Raw genomic sequence first — 19,278 nt, 5'->3', positions numbered from 1 at the left:
AGCCCAAGACTTAGGTACCCGTAATGGAATATACTTAATGTTACATTATCACCTAAACCCCAATATTCTCTACGCTACATCCGTAATTATAGAACCCTGTAGATGTTTGTCTATCCATTACGCCTGGGGTCACTTTGCTGTTTTCATGGAAAATCAATTAGGCTTTTAAATTAAACTTAGATCAGCGAACACAACGTGCCATTGGAACACAGGAGTGATGGGAGTGATAAAGGGCCATTGGAACACAGGAGTGATGGGAGTGATAAAGGGCCATTGGAACACAGGAGTGATGGGAGTGATAAAGGGCCATTGGGGCACAGGAGTGATGGGCGTGATAAAGGGCTTCTGTACGCCTATGAAGATATCCCATTAAAAATCAGCCGTTTCCAGCTACAATAGTCATTTACTACATTAACCCAGTCTGCGCTGGATTTCTGATCCATTTCATGTTATTTTAATGGACAAAATTAGCTTTTCTTTCAGAAGCCTCAAACTTTTGAACGGTAGCGCATATACTGAGTGTGAGAGATATTTGCGCACGCACACTTCAATCACTATTTACTGCAAACAAGACACTACAGGCAATGTGGCATAGATGATCATCCTGGTCTGGTCTATTTATTACAAGGTAGGAAAATGGCATCCAATGAGAGTCTTCAAATGAAATATTAAAAAAATACCGTGAAGCCCAAGGATTGTACGGCGCTCCCGCGTTCGGTGTATCTCTGCAAATATCACAATGGCGTTTCTACACCGGGCCACCGCTGGTTAGGAAAAGAAAACTCTGTAAACATACAGGACAGGCTTAATCATTTATCAGAAAGTCCCTCAAACCCATCACAGCACAGCAGGGTGCAAAAGGAACCTGCACATCGCTTTATGGTATTTGAGCCAATAAGATATCCAAATAAAGTTCTAATGCGAAAGAAAAGCATCTGATGGAACGTCCTCCTGATTTTGAATAACGGGTTCTACGTGCATTTTTACAACTTTTGCTGCCCTAAAGTACAAGAGCGAAGGAACCCGAGCTGTCAGGGAGTTCAGGATAAGGGCATCGTGTCCCATTAGCTATGGAGCGTTGGAATGGAAATGCGTTGGGGTCTAACATTACTTTATAATATTACCACCAATGGTTCTTAAAATATATTTTAATAAAAGCCGTGTTCTAAAAGAAATTACCCAGAAAATTAGGCCAGATTCTGTTACCGGAGATAAATGTCTCCATGCTAACTGAACGCCCATTGGCATTTTGTGACAAAATCAGAAAATAAAACCCCAGGATCAGAGTTTCAGAAGCTGGCCAAGACTACTACCCTTTCACCAAAATAAAACTCTCACGTTTCCCATCGAGTGTCGGCTGAAATAACGCATATTCAACGTGTGAATTCCACAGAAAAAAGGTGAAAAGTAATTTTTAAAATTACATTTATGATCCTGAAACTTGTGCAGGATGATTTAAAAAAAAATCAACTTTAAAACTGGAATTAACCCTTTAGTTGCCCATTCAAGAGTTTAAGTGTGTACATATATATACATATGTGTGTGCGTATCCATAAACATATAAATAGGCACACAGAATTTTGTTCAAGAAAATCACACTTGGTTAATAAATAAAATCTTATTTTTAATGTAATGTGGAGCAAAAGAGGTCATCATGTTTCACAATCCTCATCAGGAATTGTTGTTGCTGTGATGAAGATGGACTGCTCTATGACATCAGGGGAGAAGGCATCTCCTGTGCATATTCTTTGCTCCGTGACCTCTTCGGGGAGGGCGTTGGAGTTAATGGACTCGACTATGACCTCGCCGTGGCCAACTTCCAGTTCATGTGGGCTCTGTAAACCGACCACCACTGACGGGTTTGGCAAAGTGACCACAGCTGGTGGATTCTGCAAGCCCACCACCACAGAAGGACTCTGTAAGTCGACTATGTCACCAGGGTTCTGCAAACCAACCACCGCAGTCTTTTCATCTTCAACAATTAAATTACGAAGTTTCCTCTGGCGCGGATTGTAGTTTTCGATGCGGTTGTGGATTTCCATATGGCGTCTCAGGTGCGCCTTAAAATTAAACAGTAAATACATGGTTAACAATACGCTTCTGCGTAAATAGGGTTTAATATTTAATCACTACAGGCCTCTCCTTAGTTTTGGGCTTGAGGATGATGAGGTGTAAAGGATATACATTGCTTCACTTTTGACAACGGTTTTAAAGACTATAGCGCCATAAACATTCTCACCTGGCGGGTGAACTTGTAACCACACTCGGTACATTCAAACTTGCGGACTCCTTTGTGCCTCGCCACATGAACACGCAATTGTTCTATAGCTGCGGAGGAGAGGAATACACTGGGCGTTAAGACGATAGATGGTAATGACACACGAAAACTACTTGAACCACATGAATCCATTTCTGATAAGGGAAAGAGAGCCCTCCATGTGTGGGCAGCAACCGATTACGGAGAAATACAGCTCAGGGGGATCACCTGGCACGTCAGACTCTAAGGTATTCAACAAACAGTATGGCGTCCAGCTAATCGGGATGCGATTTTACCTTTAAAGGTTTTGCCACATATTTGACAAAAATGCGGTCGTCCTTCCTGGTGTCGGCTGGCAACGTGCCTTAAAAGAGGAGTTTTGTCTGTAAACTTCTGGTCGCAAAACTCGCAGCTGAAAGGCCGTTCCCCGGTATGTGTCCGGTTGTGCTTGTGCAGGCTCGCTAAAGAAAGGAAAATTTAACAAACAGTACAGCAATAAACACACACAAACTTTGGGAGAAGAAAAAAAAACATTGGAATTTATCTTTAAAAGAATTAGCATAAAGCTTTCATCTATCTGTTTGGAGAAGGTGAAATTGGGATGGGGGGGTGGATGAATTTCTTTGGAAAAAAGATTCCGAGGATTTTTGGATTTTTTTTTCAGCCCTACCTTGTGTTCTGAACGTCTTCCCGCAGAGGTGGCACTGAAAGGGTTTCTCTCCAGTGTGGGTCTTCAGGTGCATATTCAGATTGGTTTTCTGGGTGAAAGCGTGATGGCAGAATTCACAAACGTAAGGACGCTCATTTCTAAAGAGGCACGGACAAAATTTTACAGATAAAAAACATGATTTTGTTCTTCGATGAAACAAGTGGCCCTGTATTTAATAAAAAAATAAATAAAATGAATCTCCACCTGCCCTGAGTTTTAAGAGCTCACCTGTGCTTGGCTTTGATATGCATCTGTAGCCCGCTGCGGCTCGAAGCCCGGTGCCCGCACTCCTCACACACAAACAGCTTCTCCCCGCGGTGCTTAAACGCTTCGTGCAAACGGAGTTCAGTGCGCGTAAAGAAACATTTCCCACAAGTAGAGCACTGGAAGCAATCTCATGATTAGAGCTTGGCGAGCAAGAGCAAAATCCAGTAGACATGGGGACATTTTATTTTAAATCAACCTATTTTGGGAGGCTATAGAATGTGCACCCCTGTCTGGGGTCTCAACTCACTCAACACATGAGCTCAGAAAACATTTAAACAAACACATAAAAAAACAAAAAAACTTATGGACTCGTTACTGCCCCCTGGTGGCTACATGAAGGATAACTTGTATAATGTAAGCATTCTATTAAGACAGAAATTTATATTAAAATGTTGGTTGAATCGGAGGACCACACAGCAGTCAACACATGGAATATTTCACATACACATTCATGAATTGTTCATATTGTTCTCTCCCATGAAAACACCAATGGACGTATTACTTCTCGTGACTGTAGCTGGTGCTTACCAAGGTTATACCATTTTGTTTTCGGCAGTACCCAATGTACAATAAATAACACAATCAACTAATCCTTCCAATTCAGAAATCCCACACTCCCTTCTAGACACAGGTCCTTACAGCGTGCGGCTTTGGGGCTCCGTGTAACTTGATCATGTGACTCTGTAGGTGCTTCTTCTGCATGAACTGTTGGGTGCAGGTATTACACTAAAAAGATATGAAAACATTAGTGAACTGTAAAGAGTGCTTAAAGTAGGAATACTTTTGCTAATACTGTATACATAAAATAATGTATTACAGGTTAAAGAAATAAATAGAAATTCCAGTTTTATATTTAATCAAAATATTTCCTCTCCTAACCTCTGGAAAGCAGAAGGTATGGAGATTGAAAGGAGGTATGAACAGTTCTACTGCCTGTAAAGCCAGCTCTATCGAGAGATCTATTTTTCGAAAGGTGCCCGCAATATGATAAAGTAGACAGTGAATACCTCTATAGATGTTGCCCTACTGGGATGGTCTTACTATCTTTGCCAACGCAAGAAGCAGTTAGTTGTAGCAGTCACCTAATACGCACCAGCATACTTACTTTGTAAGGCATATCCCCGGTGTGGGAAACCATGTGGACTCTTAATTCCATTCTCCTTTTGAAAACCTCATGACACAGCGTACAAGAAAATGCCTTTGAACATTAAAGGAGCAGATTCTCATGTTATGTAAAGGCCAACTGGAAGCCTGGCGAAAATAAGAAAACCTCTCTCCAAATGACAGCTAAAAATCCACATAAAAAACTGGACAGGGATTATCTAGTTAAATCAGAAGCCATTGAATTATTATCAGACAAGCCCGGGGCGCCATGTGCACCCCAGCAGTCCAGGCTCACCTGCTCCGTTCTGTTCATGCAGTTCCTCGCCTCGTGTTCCATAAGATTTTCCTTCCTGAAATAGCTCTTGCCGCATTTGGAGCATTCAAAGGGTTTCTCTCCTGTATGCTTCCTATCAGAAATCACGAAACAGTCATTTGTGTACACGTATAGAGGAAATGTTCACAAGTACGTGATATAACATGTGGCACGCATGTGAAATATTATTACCCCCCATGTGAAACAGAGGACCTCTCATAGGGCTTTTATCAATTAGTGCCACTAGGTGGTCCAGTTCAGCTAGTCCAAGTACAGATCAATTTTCAGGTTTGGGATAAACCTGCTCCTGCATCAGTCTTTACCTGTTATGCACCTTTAGGTAATACTTGCTGAGAAATGTTTTATGACAGGTGGGGCATTCAGCTGGCATGGCGGCGTTTCTCCTGTTCTTAAGATTTTCACCGTCAAGCATCTTATCTTCGGTGGTGATTTCTGAAAGGCCGCTCTTCTTGGCCGGACACAACCTACGCTTGGGGTTCTGGGCCCTCTTCTCAGGGACATAATCCTCATCAAGATCGCCATCAATGTATCCATCTTCCTCCGCTATAACATCGTGGATGTGGTCAACTTCCAACTCCCACTACAAAAAAAAAAAGATTTATTGCAAGATAATAACGTTCCGAAGGTATTACGCTGTGTATAAGAACACATGGAATCATTTATTCTCCATTATCAGTGACTGCAAGCAAAATTTATGTAAATGGAAAGTTCTGGAAAAAAAAAATAAGAAAAAAAAAAAAAAAAAATATATATATATATATATATATATATATATATTACTCCCAGCTTTAAAAAGTTACGTTTCCAGATGGCAATGAATCCCAAGCACACCAAGTTTTAATTACATTGTTTGTTTTTCTCCAGGAGTAAAGCAAACCCTTCTCCCTGGCAGCTACCCCTCTATATATTTTATAAATAATAATCACTGGGGGCCCATATCTTGGGTACAAAAAATAAAATACAATCTTGGAGAAAAGGCTTCTCTATTCAAATACATGAAGATTGGTAACCTTAGAAAAAACACTAATTCACTAAACCATATGAAGGCAGTTAATGAACAAAAAGCTGATACCGTGATGTAATCTCCATCGCAGCCAAGGCTATGTTCGCTCTTTTGCCCTCTCCTTTGCCTCTTGAATTCCCGTTCATGCCCGTCTTCTGTATAATCTAGATTTTTAATGATGGTCGTCTGAGAAGATAAGTTTTCCTCTGCCCCCTGAAGCAAGCAGAGGCTTCTGTCTCGTCCGAGGTCTTCTCCAGAAGGAGCGTCTACAGCAGGAACGCTGCTCAGTTCCGAAATCCCTTTCAATGCCTCTTCTCCCTCCGACTCCTCTGCCTGTTTCAGATGTCCATTCAAAGATTCATTGGCGCCGGACGGTTGGAGATATCGTTCGCTTGGATCCCCGGAGTCAAAACATTTGGGCTGAAACCTCTCGCAGACTTCGACAGCCTCAAAAACCCCCAGTTCTTTAGAAGCAAAAAGCACTTTCTGAACGTTATGCTGCGACAGGGCGAGTTCCCCGGTGTACAGAAAGTCCAGCACGAGCCCGATCACTTCCGAGAAGCTTTCATGAAGAATGATGTTCGTCGATGTGCCGTCTCCGTAAAGACTCTGGAAAAAGGGGCTACCGCAGGCCAAGATGCTCCAGTGGGCTTTAAAGTTAACATCGCCAACAACCAGCGTGGCGTCGCAGTATCTGCCTTCTTCTCTCTGTTTGTTCAGAGCCTGGAGGACCTTGACGCTGTGCTGAATAAAAACGCTGTCCATAATCTAAAAAATAAAACACAAATTGGGATTAATTCAGAGGCAGCAGCAGCCGGAAGATAAATCTCGGAATTTCCCGTATATTAGCTAATGCCGGTCATAATTATACTAATCAGCAATATTTACCGAAAAACTTTATTTATCCCCAAAATCAAGGAGTTACCCTGTAATGACGATACTCATGCATCGGCTCTCTACCCGTCTAATGTTACCTAATTCTTCCAGCGTGAAAACAAAAAACGTAGTATATGCAAAAATGTGAAAACATGACTTTAACCCGTTAATGCCTGATGCGCGGAAACAAAAAAAGGCACGTATTTGCCTATTCAGGGCAACGTGTCAGACGAGGGTGTGAGAGGAGACTAAGCCAGCCGGGTCTATAGAGGAAAATCTTTGCTGCAAAAACACACGATAAGCGGAGCAGTAAAAGAGCGCAAACACACCATAACTTCCAGCAAAACAAACATCCCTGACGTAAATACGTACAACGGCCCATAGATCCGCCATACATACCGTTATGCTGCAGGCACCAAACATGTCCCTGCGACACCCTTCTGCTACACCCTCCCCTCAACGTTACAGACTCAATCATTATTTAATAAGTAATAGTTATTTAATAACAACAATAATAATAATAGTTTTGACATCAGATAGGGTTCCTTTTGTGTATTTTCTATACTTGTCCCCCCGTATATTTTGTGAGTGGGGGTGGGCATGTTGAGATATATATATATAACCATCATATGGAGTTCCTGTTTATTTTAATAAGTCCCTGTGGAACCTATAGGCACTAAATCCTAACACTAAGCATGCAATGAGAGGCAGTACGGGGTATGTGCGGTATACTATGTGCAGGTTACAGGGCAACATTCATCCGTTCCAGCTGACCTCACCGGGCCGCGTCCGGGACATGGGGTCAGGGAGAGGTTTGTCTATGGGGAGCGGCGGCAGCCAGCACACGGGACGGTACCTGGACAGACATACGGAGCAGCCCCGAGCACTGACACTGCAATACCCACAGATTCAGCGCCAACCCCCAGCCTGCGAGCTGCGCAATCGCTTCCGGTCGCCAAGTATCGCGAGACGCGACTACGCTGTGTAGACAAGGCCATATTGAGCGTGGCAGCTCAGTAGCAACAACGTGCTGTCGGCCATATTGAGAGTGGCAGGATGACAGCACTCCAATGTAATGACTGGTGCGGCCATATCAGCCATCTTTAGTGTGGCAATATCATGTAAACGTCCTACTGTAGCGGGCATTTTATGAAGGTGTCAGTTGTCATGGCAACAGATTTTTAAGAGCCTCACGGATATTCTGTTTATCATTTTATAAATAAGGTTTATTTGTCATTTATTTGCCAAATATTTGCTTGAACTGGATAATTTCCTCCTAAAACAATGAGGAGGTTTGTCAAAAATATTTGCATGTTATTCAGTTTAGTTATTTATTTCCAAAATAAATAAGTGTGATACAACACACAACATTTAGTTAAAACAAAAGAAAGTAGCGTAAGCAAATATATATTCAGATGCGAGCAAATAATAATATTAGAGTGAACCGATAGAATAGAATCAACATTTGTGATTAAAGTAATTTAATTAGGAAACGTAGAACTTTTTAGTAAAAGAGGAAGGAAATTATGTTTCCAACTGGTTGGAAGCGCCTCGTTACCTTTGGGTCTGGACAAGCTTCTTTTCATCTTGTTTAGTAAACAAATACCCCTTTTGGATGGGTTCCGTGACCAAAACTACTTAACCTTATATAAAAGGGTAGTAGATACTTAGGTATCGCCTAACAATAAAACTCATTTGGATAAAAAGAAAAAAAAATGAATGGACGGTCGCAGCCATTTTTTTTTTTTACGGGGTTCAGGTTTTCTCAGCTCAGTAGACTGTCATAGAAATACTATTCAGGGGACATGGAGAAAATGAATAATTGAAAGGGTCCGTCTGCTCTAAAAAGGAGCAACAAATGTAGCAATAAACTAGAAATGCCCAAGCCTTGAAAAATATCCCTGCTTTTGTGTATGATTAAGTACAGTAATATTAAAATATTCAATGACGGAGTTGATGGGCCAATTGGTTCTTAAATGCAGTCATAATTTATGCCTCTCCATGCACTAAAGAACCCGTTGGAGCTTTCTAAGTAGTGGTTAATTGTAGTAATGAACGGCAATCCATGGTGCTATGATAGGAAACTGTCTTTTATAATTGATTTAGAGGCTGTTTAGTGGTAAATCAATCTATTATCACTGCCCTCCAGATCGTCTCTTGGGAGAGTTGAACCCCCATACAAAGTCAATAGGGTTTCACTAATGAGTTTTGTGATCTCGCCCTTGTCAGTTTTAGCCTAGTGTGTGCCCTCTGGAGTGTGCGTTTGTTTAAATATTCATGGAATCTGCTTCAAATGAACACAAAAAAAAGGAAATCAATACAAGGAAAATTAGAAGAGAAGAAATAGATACAAAATACAAAAAAAAATAAAAAGCTACAAAGAAGGTTGCATTCACAATGTCATATTTATATATATATATATATATATACCGTAATACCACTTAAGCTTAAAAACAAAAATACAACAAAAATTAGCATGTACCAGAATATAAAAAATATAAAAAACTGTCAAAAACTTCACAGCTAAAATGTAATTCCAACACAAATATTGTTTTATTTTACAGTTTCATTTGCGACAATATTATACTTGGGTACATGTGTCTGCTTTATATAACAGGGGGAATGTGTCAGGACGGTATTTTACACAAGCCTTGGGTACGGCTGCCACCTGAACAAAGAAAACATATTGCTAAGCATTATATAAAAAATACAATAGATCCATGATTGGTAGCCATTCTCCTCCATTAACAGTAGCAAAGGCTGCCTTTATAACAATTATTCTATCCGATGCCTAATATTTCATTTGCCGTAGACATTTAGTGAATCAATCGCTTACTGGAATCCATGTTAACCATTAAACAGAGAAATGAAAACATTGTTACTGCTGCTTCTATATAAAAGGAACGTCCTTAGGTCTCATGCAGAATAGGGTCTTCAACACCATCACCCTGGGTTTGTAGATCTGTGCAGCTGAAGAACAATATACTGAATACGGCAGGTTTATTAGAAAAAATATATATTTTTAATTTTTCTAAACTACAAAGAGGATTCCACCAACAGTAGAATACAGTAACGTTAAAGAGAAGTCCACGGTACACAATAGCTTGTAGATAACATCACTTAGTTGCAGTTGGTGGGAAAGCCTTTCTAGTAGGATTCTCATGAGCTTCCCACCTGTTCATATCAGATAAAAACTGATAAGAGTTACAGCCACCTCGGGTAAAAATCATCCAAGGACATCTCCTCTGTATGGGACTTTGTCTTCTGATGAAGGTCCTACATGGTCCATACCTTCAGGTGGACCATGCTACATATTGTGAGCATCCTACAGCTGATGACATCATAACATTAAATAAATGACATCAGCGCTCAGGTCTTCGCTGCCTGGGATTTGCGATGCAAGGACTGCCGGCGATTAATGTCTTATCAGAGACTACCAAGGCCTCCATATTTCTTTGGTACAATGCGAAATCTGGCAAGAGGCTCCACCAAGGCGGGAGACGGTTTGATTTGAGGAGGCCTGGCGTTTCTCAGTCCGCGCTGGATTCTTTTCCATAGTAAAATGGTTTAACATTTCTACTTTCACGGATTGTGACTCTTGCTTGTTTAGGAAGCCCACTGTTTCTCTGAGACACATGTAGTATCCTTGATAATATGAGTCTTGTCTATTTTCTTGGTGTGATGGGACATCTAAAAAAAAACCACCCAAAAAACTCTTGTTATAAAATTGTAATGATAGACATAAAATAAAAAATGCATATTAATAAAAAGCATTAATAACAGTATTTAAGTGTTGATGGTTGTAAGAGGGAAGAAAGCATGATTTTCTTTAAATGTTCAAGTTATTTTATTTTAGAATTTTTTGGCTAGGAAACAGCGTCACTATATGATTGGACAACCTGTCTCCTTTGGTAATCAAGGGCCATTATAACAAAACATATCCCATATGCCGCTACTGTAATTTAAGAACCAACTATTCAGATCCAACAACATGCTGGATCTGAATAAACAATATTTGGCACATAATACAACATTTTAGATGTTAATTTGCAAATCACATTAATTGATACCGCTGTGGAAGCGCACAAAGGTTTCGATGCAACCAACACGAGAATTTAAACATGAAAAGACTCAATGAAGCCTTTGATATGTACGAAACCCATTCGGAAAGAAACAGGTCTTTCTTGATGGATTATTCCCCATTCTCTACATTCTAATGGAAGATTTTTTTATATAATCCAGAGTAACGCAGACAGAAACTGTCACTAAAGAAATAGTTACAGAATGGAAATGAATCAGAGTTAGAAAGTTAAAAAAAATACTTTTCAAAAAAACTGTATCAACTCAGATACTACCATTCACATAAAATGCCTGACAATGCTGGGGGAAGCTATTTAGGGTCACACAATCCATTTCCTATGAGGTCTTCCTGTTCAGAAAACTTGCTGATCAAAAATCAATGTCCGCTTGAAATCAAAAAACACTATTTGGAATGTATTTAAGTCTTTTAACCCTTATTTATATTTGTTGCTGACTCTCCATAAAGAGACATAGCAGCCTAGAAACACAGGCAGGTAAGAACAGGTAGCCTCAAAGATTGTAGAAGGAGCTAATGAAGGATCCAGCATTGGACGTAAAGCTGTGTGCAATCTGTTATCACGCTCCCGATAACAAATTAGTAATTTAGAATTCCAAGTCTCCTGATATATAAGTTTATTTGTAGACCTAAAAAAGAGTCAGACCCCCCCAAGACACAATTGTATCCCTACTGCCGGAACTGTCCGTGTTTAATAAAATAACTCACCTCTTGTCTGCTGCTTCTGTTGCTGCAGGTAACTTACAGCCATTTCCAAAATATCCGCCTTTTCCAGTTTGGAATGAGGGTGATTTTTCTGGAACTCTTTCTCCAATATTATCCGCAGTTGGTCTATGCAGCCATTAATGCGATCTCTCCTCATTTTCTCAACCACGGGTTTTCTTATCTGAAACAGACATTTTTAGAACCAAATTAATTACATTATCAAAAATGTCTAGAGAAGCCCCCCCCATTGATTGCACCTAAATTAACATTTTACAACAGAATTTCCCCAGTTTTTGCTTAATCCTCTCTTGTATTTCCGGGATAGAATTATATCCACGCGGCGATTGCTGTTTTTAATTATTTCTCCCATATCTGTCTACCTTGATTAATTTTGATCCGTTGGGCTGGGATTCGTGAGTATTTTCTACCCCGGGGTAAGTGGGTGCCATAGTAGACGGGCCAGTCCGTGCAAGGCGTTGAGCCAAGAGAAATGTGGAATCTTTAGTAAATATCCCACTGTATTTATACGGATCGTCTATTGCCGATAGACAGGTTTTTTCGCCCCGTACAGTTTCCCACACTCGTAGACCAATAAAACAAAAGGAAAAGCAAAAAAAAAAGAAAAACATACAATACAGATAGCAGAAGTGTGTCTGAAAGGTCCGACGATGGCCTCGGGACAGCTCCCTCCCTACTCGATGAACAGGTGGAATTGTAACGCGACACAAATGAGACGTTTAACCGTGGGAAAGCTTCTGTATTCGAAAAAGACCCGGCTGCTGCCTGATTCTAGGTCCAGATAACATTCCGGTTTCACCTGTTACATCATTTACAACCCAAAAAAAAAAAGGTTTTTACTTTAGTTTAACCCATTCCTTGCCAGTGGCCGATGGGATTTTGACAGATGGGTCCCTAAGATGAGCATTCAGCCGCTACACCAGGGGGCGGAAGCGAGCGGCGCGAAAAGGAATGTATTGAGACGATTCGCTCCGGATTGTCCCCGTACTATAGTCGTCGTCGTCGTCGTCGTCGTCGTCGTCGTTTTTTGGTTTTTTTTTAGTGTTGAGTTACTTCTACTAAGTCTCATTTTTTGACTCCAATACCGAAAGGACCCCCGCAATGATCCACGAACCGTAAAACCCAACATGAAGATCAACTTACATTAAAAGACGAGACTACTCTTTAAAGGCCCGAATGCCACCTCGTGTTGTATCCATGTGTGGCTATTTCCATGTCGCTGCAATGTATCAGAGAATGTCTACAATACACACGTGACACATGCATGTAGCCGCGGTGTGGTCCGGACACGCTTTATTATGTACATCTCAAGACCGCCGAGTCTATGTAATTATACAAAGCAGCGTATTTGCTCGATTAAAAGACAAGGTGGTTTTCAGAAAATATCCTCTGATAATTGAAGTCGTCCTCAGAACCGCGCAGACGATCCGCTGAATCAGCGCTTCTGCCGCCTGCTGTGGCTCCCCGGACGCGCTTCACGCACGTTTATAGACGTGCCAGACTCTGAAATTCAACCCAATATGCGGACACACGCAGGAGTGGGCCACATCAGTTAAACAGCGCTCACGTGACCCGCCACTAAGGAGCGATCTTCGCAAAGTGTATGGCGGGTGAGTATGAAATATGGAATAAAGTACCCCCCACACATTACTACCCTCTGTCCTACCCTGACATTACTGAGTGTCAGAGATAATCTGTTAGGTGTTGTAATGATTAAACCATGTTTTAAGGCAAAAACAGCACTTTTTTATTTTTTTCCACCAACAGGATCGTCTTATATATCCCCCCCCAGTAATATCCAAGGTTTGGGGGGGTCGTCTTAAAATCGAGCAAAAAGGGTCCTGTGACCTGTGATGGGGAGGAATAGGAGTATACAATAGAGTTAAACCGGCATCTCCCCCCCAGACTCCCGGGATCATTAACATCTCTTTGGAGCGCATGATGACAATACACCAAAAACGCCTCTGTCCCCACTTTGTTTCTTCTTCCAAATGAAATCTGGAGTTGAGAAAAACCTGAACAACCGGCCCTTCCAGACCCGCAAATAATCGACCAACAATCAAAGTCGGCCTCAGGGCCAACGAGAGTCCATTGATATACTCCTTGGCTGATTGATGAGTAACCCTCACTCTTCATCAGTACGATACTCTTACTTAATTACAATTCCAGAACTTAGTAAATAGTTCATAAACATCCACATCCAGCCGGGGGTGGTTTATTTGGGGACAGGGCAGAAGATAGGGGGGGGGTGACTCAATGGGTTTCCAAACAGACCAAGACCATGTCGATAATGCGAGTTCATTGTCAGAGGAAGAAGAAGAACGTGAAACCTACATGCAAGGGTTATGGTTGACAAAGATAAGCCAGAAATGGGGAAAAATATGAAATCTGGGTATTTAATTGAAGAATATGCAGAAACAGGCATAGAATATAAACTCTGACGGCAGATTTGGCCCGTCTAGTCTCAGACCTTAATCTCGTTTTAGATTCAGGAGCCATATGCCTACCCCATGCATGTTTAAATTAACCTCTACCACTTCTGCTGGGAGATTGTTCCACTTATCTACCAGCCTCTTAGTAAAGTGAAATATAATATATAGAATTTTGAAGTATGTTATGGAGGAGGGGGATGTGAGATGAGAGCGTAAAGTAGACTTACAAAAGAGATGACATGGACAGGTGAATGAACCGATGACATGGGTAATTATAGTTATGCAATGGAGGGTGAAAGAAAAAAAAGTAATGCAATAAGATGGAGAATATGGCCCTAGGAGTATAATGAATCCGGGAAAAATAATTATTACAGTCAGAGGAGTCCAGCGCACAACAAATGTGTCCTCGGGCACAAAAGATTGAGGACGGCTGATTTAAAGATCCATCGAAACACGTTTAGGCATTTAAGTGGCGCTGATTACAGGTCAGAACCCCAGAATAATCTCGGATATTTAGGATGAGCGTGGTTTCCCACTCCCAGGCAGCCCATTAGCATCGGAGACAATGGAAGGAGCGTTATCTGGGCTGTGCAGACTCCGAGGATATCATCTGCTGCGGGTTATTTGCTCGCATTGTAAATGGGAGATAAGATGGGAGAGGAATGATTGTCTGACCGTCGGCCAGTTTCAACCCCTTTTACCCATTGGAGGGCAAATAGTATATTTTAATATTTGCAGAAAATAAAAGCGCTTAGTTAATAGGTTAGGAGTAAATACGGTTGCCAAAATCAGGGACACTGCGTCCTTGAGACGTTAACTGAACCTCCCACCTCTGTAAGGCATTTGGTGGCATATATCATGATGCCAGGTTATCATGATTAACACAAGGACCCGGTTCTCTCCGTACCCATGGAATGGTGTACAGTTCTATACAAATAACATGGGAGGTAGCAGGAGAGGAGTGTCCGGTACCCATAGAGCCCATCTCCCTATTCCTTATCCAGACTACAGGATGCTAAGGGCTGTCACATCTGTACACCCAGCAGTCTCTGTAGTTTTGTCTCTGGATGGCTCCCAACCCTTAAACCCCTTAAAGTACCAACATCTGTGGTTAGGTGCAATGTTTGGTATGAACACTAGATGGCACCATTTAGCCTTTTCACTTGCAATGACTACCAGGGTCACAGGTGTGGCTAGTGTGAAACTGGAAAGCACATTTCTACCCCAAAAAATTATATAGTGGAAAAATCTTTTGATTTTGAAATGCCTGACGGGCTGCTGGCACATAGCACCCCATGATAGCAGTAGATCAGATCCTGCTCGCTTCAGAGATATAAAAAAAATTGTAACATGCACTGGCACATATGCAGCTGGCGGTTACATGTATGTAATTTTATGGCCGCTAGCCGTAAAGTCCCAGGACCACTTAGTCGTTCCCAGTTTTGCCCTGGTTTAAAGACAAATATTTTGGGATCCCTCCACTGCCATCTCTATACTGCCATATAAATCATCTATGTATAACCACATAGGCGCACACTTCAGTAATGAGCCACACGTGGCCTACAGTTCTCTAATTCCAATTTTAGAACAGCCTAATGAAGCGGTTATTAGCATGTAAATCTGTAAAAGCTTGTGACGGTAAGTGGGAGTCTAATGAGCTGGTAATACATGCGCAGAACAAAGGGTACGGCCATGAAAGAGATGAAAGGCTTCTTGCTGGAACAGTGTTAAAAGAAGGTGGGAAGAACAACAGGTCACAATTACCCCAGGAAAACAGGAACGGGATGCAATATGCAGACAAGGAAATATACCATGGGAAAATTCACTACTTACCCCTTTTGGCTTGTGCTGGGTTAATAAACCACATAACAGAAAACTTAACGTAAAACACAAGTTGATATGAAACGCTTTCTCAAATTTTAGAAAAAAATTATAAATTTAGTGTTGAATTCTGCTTTCAGGATGAAAGCCAGGGTCCCCATTTATACAAAGAAAAATATTTATATGTTTCAAAATAATCTAAAATCTGTTGACTGCTGGGAAATAGTTTAATAGGATCACAAAAAAAAAAATTCTGATAAAAATAAGCAAACAGAGGAAACGTTTCCACGTCTCCGTGATAATTTAGAAATATTCTTTAAAAACCAAAAATGTATAAGGAGCAATTCTGATGCAAATTGTGGAAACAAAACATATTTTCCTGTTGACGGCCAGACTTACCGCTGCTTTAGAGTTGTTGTCATAGCTACATGGAAAGGGGCTGGAGGGTTTAGGTAGTTAGGAGAGCCACCAGTTTATTCTTATATTCTAAAAACCCACCCATTAATAACAAAAATAATAAAAATAAATTATAAAAATGCTAATAATGCCATGTAATTTGGTTATATCACTAAATGTTGCCTTTAGTATAGAAACATACTGTTTTGCCTAAAATTCCACCAGGAATCATACCCACCCATTTATTTAGTTACAATAAGAGAAGGCAAGGAACACAAAGAGTTAAATCTCGCCTTTATCACGCTCTTGACCAGGGGAGAGAAACCCAATCATCATATATATGAAATATAATAAAATGAAAATGGGACACATTTATTTTTACAGATTTTATTTTGAGAAACGTATATATCTGATATAATCATAAAAGGTGCAAAGGAAGCAAAAATCTCTAGAAAAATATAATGTTTGCCTTTTCACAGAAAAGAACAGTAACGCTGCTAATATTTCATTTGTATACAGCAGGAAAAAAAAGTAGATCCCGTGTAACAATAGATCTGAACAACTGCATCCACCAGCTGGCTACAACTCCCATTACCGAGATTAATTAGTGATGGGAGTTGTAGTCGGAGAAGCAGGGACAGGTATAGACTGCTCAAACCCGCATTTCACAACATATAACACCAAACGGACCGCCCTTCACAGAAGGAAAAAGTTTAGAAAAAAAAAAAAAAGATTTCCTACTTTTTTCTTTTTTAAATGAGGAGCAATCAACAAGAACGTGCCATTGGTTTCCATGGCAACTGCTCCACATTTAGAACTTTGCCTTTATAAATATGACCCATGTCCCTCCCAAACGTCACACAAAACCCGCAAACTGCCCTCCGCTCAAAATACCCAAAATATACCCCCCCACAGGCCATAATTACCAGGGCAAAAGTGGAGCGATTCTGAAATCTGGGATTTAAAAACACTCGGGAATGTTTAGTCCCTTTTACCCACTTTTTGTTATTCTATGGAACCCAACTGGTTGGAAGCTCTTTCACAAAGAGATTTAACTCCGTAGAATAAGAAAGGGTGCAGGTATCGCAATTTCAGCGACTTTTCATGCATGTATAACACACATTACAAATATATAGATTCCAGTAAACATAATACAACTTGTTACACTAAACCGAAGACGTTTCAAAACATCAATGCAGTATTTATAAATAAAGTATGTGATCCTGCAAACAATTCCAGAAGCATTAAGAAGACGTCACGGTGTAACCAATGAGAGGATGTGATTTCCTCCTCTCCCATTGGCTAGAAACAGCAGTCCATACTTTGGATTGATCTTCAGACCATATAAGATTTTCTGTAATTTATATTAAAGTAGATTTCATTTGTAGGACCATTTGGAGCACCCAAGTCTATGCAATCTTATGGTCTTCACCAAGGTCGCCAGAGGTCTTCTGTGCTGTATCCTTGGGATGGACCTTTGCCAATGCCTTGGTTAACCGTAGACTGGCACAAGTTCTCCTTTGTCATATGGTATTCATTAGAGTCACTGATAAGAGGTACATGTTTCTCCGCATGCTTTTTTAAGGGTAGAAACTGTGTGATGTCCATCAATGGACGAAAATCTTGATTTGAAGGCGTCATGGCTGATGGAAATAAAAAGGAAAATGATTAATAAATATTCCTCTACTTACATTTTTTTGTTACTAAGTAAGTGCTCAAGAATAATAATTTATAACTAATGGTCGGAGTGGATTGCTGGGCGCTGCTTACCTTTATTTGCCCTTTGTACTTGTTGCCTTAGTAAGGTCACTGCCATCTCCAGAATGTCTGCTTTCTCTGGTTTGGATGGAAGTTGATGTTTCTGGAACTTTTTCTCCAGTAAAGTCCTGAGCTGCTCAATGCTGCTGTTAATGCGATCTCTCCTCATCTTCTCAATCACTGGCTTTCTCAGCTGGAGAGAGAAAATATTAAAAGATTACATTGTTGTTAAATACGTCACTGCAATTTATAACGCCAGATTATTCTCCATCACATGGGTCCTTGACTGTATAGTACAACACTTGCTAAACAGGATCAACCAGAGGCAAAATAGAACATACCATTTAATAAAAAATATATTTGTGTTTAGAGACCAAGCCTTTCAAGAATATGCTTGTAGTATCTGTATACCTAACTAATAGGAGGTGGAGGGATATAGGAGAGGGGATAGGAGGTGGAGGGATAGGGGAGAGGGATGAAGAGTAGAAGAAGGAGGGTAGTAGGAGAAAGAGATGGGGAGTAAGGGAATAGGTGAAAGAGATGGAGGTGTAGGAGAGATAGATGGAGAGAACCTGGGGAGGGATGAAGTGATGGGGGGGAGATTGAGAGATAGGGAAAGGGGATAGAGAAATCGTGAAGAGGGATGGAGAGATCAGATGAGAGATGGAAAAAGGGGATAAGAGAGTGAGGGAGAGGGATAGGTGGGAAGGAGGTATAAGGCAGAAGGATGAATGGGAAGTGATGGAGGGATAAGGAGATACAACACACTGATAGGGAGTGGGGAAGGATATGGAGTGAGAGCCGGAGGGATAGTCAGCAATGCATTCAAATAGCAGCTGAATTGCTAGATAAGTATCCAAAGATCTAAGTTTCAGAAGATCCGGATAAGGATCCAAAAGATCCGGATAAGGATCCAAAGGCCGTACCTTTCGCATTTCCTTGCCGATGTTGGTATCAAAGTCCTCCATCCTATTGCTACAAGGAGCCATGTTCAGAGCCAGTATCCAGAGCGTATGAGTGAGTGCGGGCTGAGTGTGAGCTGTATTTATAGCCCCTGCTCTGCATTGCAGATTGAGGGAGCCCCATCCCCCCAGGCTGAGAAGTGTGCGAGCAGCCAGCAAATGGAGCTGCCATAAAAGAGGGAATCAGTGTGGGAAAAACACCCAGCCCAGCAAATCCACGGCAAACCCACCCATTGATCTCCACGGCATTCCTCTGGCATCTGCTGCTATCAAAACATTGGCTTTGGAGCCAATAAAACGTAATATTGGGTCTGCTGGGCACATGTGCAGCTCTGTGATTACATACAATGTATCAGACCTTTACAGGCAAAGATGTGTGAAGTGTGTGCCTTCTGTAATATGCTGTGTATACCTAATACCTGAGCCCACACTCCCCTCACTGAGCACACACTCCCCACACTCACCTCACTGAGCACACACTCCCCCTTACTGAGCACAGTCTATCTATCTATCTATCTATCTATCTATCTATCTATCTAT

The 19,278-nt window shown here is 41.1% G+C and overlaps 3 protein-coding genes across 4 annotated transcripts; all 3 read right to left on the bottom strand.

The window, feature by feature from the left end:
• Positions 1-1,603: 1,603 nt before the first annotated feature.
• ZBTB48 (zinc finger and BTB domain containing 48) lies at positions 1,604-7,490 on the bottom strand. The gene is made up of 11 exons (XM_053451846.1): positions 7,407-7,490; positions 5,744-6,442; positions 4,974-5,251; positions 4,633-4,744; positions 4,339-4,431; positions 3,873-3,959; positions 3,195-3,349; positions 2,928-3,064; positions 2,554-2,718; positions 2,240-2,328; positions 1,604-2,060 (listed from the first exon to the last, which is right to left on the bottom strand). Exons 1-11 carry the CDS (start codon positions 7,416-7,418, stop codon positions 1,653-1,655), a joined length of 2,235 nt encoding a protein of 744 aa, XP_053307821.1. The 5' UTR covers positions 7,419-7,490; the 3' UTR covers positions 1,604-1,652.
• A 2,366-nt stretch (positions 7,491-9,856) lies between these two features.
• Positions 9,857-12,106, bottom strand: LOC128470310 (transcription factor HES-5-like). 2 transcript variants are annotated; one of them, XM_053452181.1, is made up of 3 exons: positions 11,983-12,106; positions 11,355-11,532; positions 9,857-10,240 (listed from the first exon to the last, which is right to left on the bottom strand). In XM_053452181.1, exons 2-3 carry the CDS (start codon positions 11,506-11,508, stop codon positions 9,984-9,986), a joined length of 411 nt encoding a protein of 136 aa, XP_053308156.1. In that variant the 5' UTR covers positions 11,509-11,532; positions 11,983-12,106; the 3' UTR covers positions 9,857-9,983. The 2 variants fall into 2 exon arrangements, with proteins under 2 accessions (XP_053308156.1, XP_053308155.1); XM_053452180.1 differs by lacking the exon at positions 11,983-12,106 and adding an exon at positions 11,732-11,831.
• A 5,340-nt stretch (positions 12,107-17,446) lies between these two features.
• Positions 17,447-18,861, bottom strand: LOC128470527 (transcription factor HES-5-like). Its single transcript, XM_053452420.1, has 3 exons — positions 18,703-18,861; positions 17,789-17,969; positions 17,447-17,661 (listed from the first exon to the last, which is right to left on the bottom strand). Exons 1-3 carry the CDS (start codon positions 18,763-18,765, stop codon positions 17,447-17,449), a joined length of 459 nt encoding a protein of 152 aa, XP_053308395.1. The 5' UTR covers positions 18,766-18,861.
• Positions 18,862-19,278: the final 417 nt, after the last annotated feature.

Source organism: Spea bombifrons, chromosome 12, assembly GCF_027358695.1.
Source record: "Spea bombifrons isolate aSpeBom1 chromosome 12, aSpeBom1.2.pri, whole genome shotgun sequence".
Classification (NCBI taxonomy): Eukaryota; Metazoa; Chordata; class Amphibia; order Anura; family Pelobatidae; genus Spea; species Spea bombifrons.
Note: the sequence above shows the minus strand (reverse complement) of the source record. Positions and strands in the feature narration are given on the sequence as shown.

Bases quoted from the DNA above. Each gene is read 5' to 3' on its own strand.
- LOC128470310 (XM_053452180.1), bottom strand. From the start codon at position 11,800: ATGGCACCCACTTACCCCGGGGTAGAAAATACTCACGAATCCCAGCCC. The intron at 11,533-11,731 runs GTAGACAGATAT...TGTCTGTTTCAG, and splicing joins ACGGATCAAAATTAATCAAG to ATAAGAAAACCCGTGGTTGA. The intron at 10,241-11,354 runs GTGAGTTATTTT...GTTTTTTTTTAG, and splicing joins ACAGAAGCAGCAGACAAGAG to ATGTCCCATCACACCAAGAA.
- LOC128470527 (XM_053452420.1), bottom strand. From the start codon at position 18,765: ATGGCTCCTTGTAGCAATAGGATGGAGGACTTTGATACCAACATCGGC. The intron at 17,970-18,702 runs GTACGGCCTTTG...TTCTCTCTCCAG, and splicing joins TCGGCAAGGAAATGCGAAAG to CTGAGAAAGCCAGTGATTGA. The intron at 17,662-17,788 runs GTAAGCAGCGCC...TATTTCCATCAG, and splicing joins AGTACAAAGGGCAAATAAAG to CCATGACGCCTTCAAATCAA.
- ZBTB48 (XM_053451846.1), bottom strand. The intron at 3,960-4,338 runs GTAAGTATGCTG...ATATCTTTTTAG, and splicing joins CCGGGGATATGCCTTACAAA to TGTAATACCTGCACCCAACA. The intron at 2,719-2,927 runs GTAGGGCTGAAA...TCCTTTCTTTAG, and splicing joins GAAGACGTTCAGAACACAAG to CGAGCCTGCACAAGCACAAC.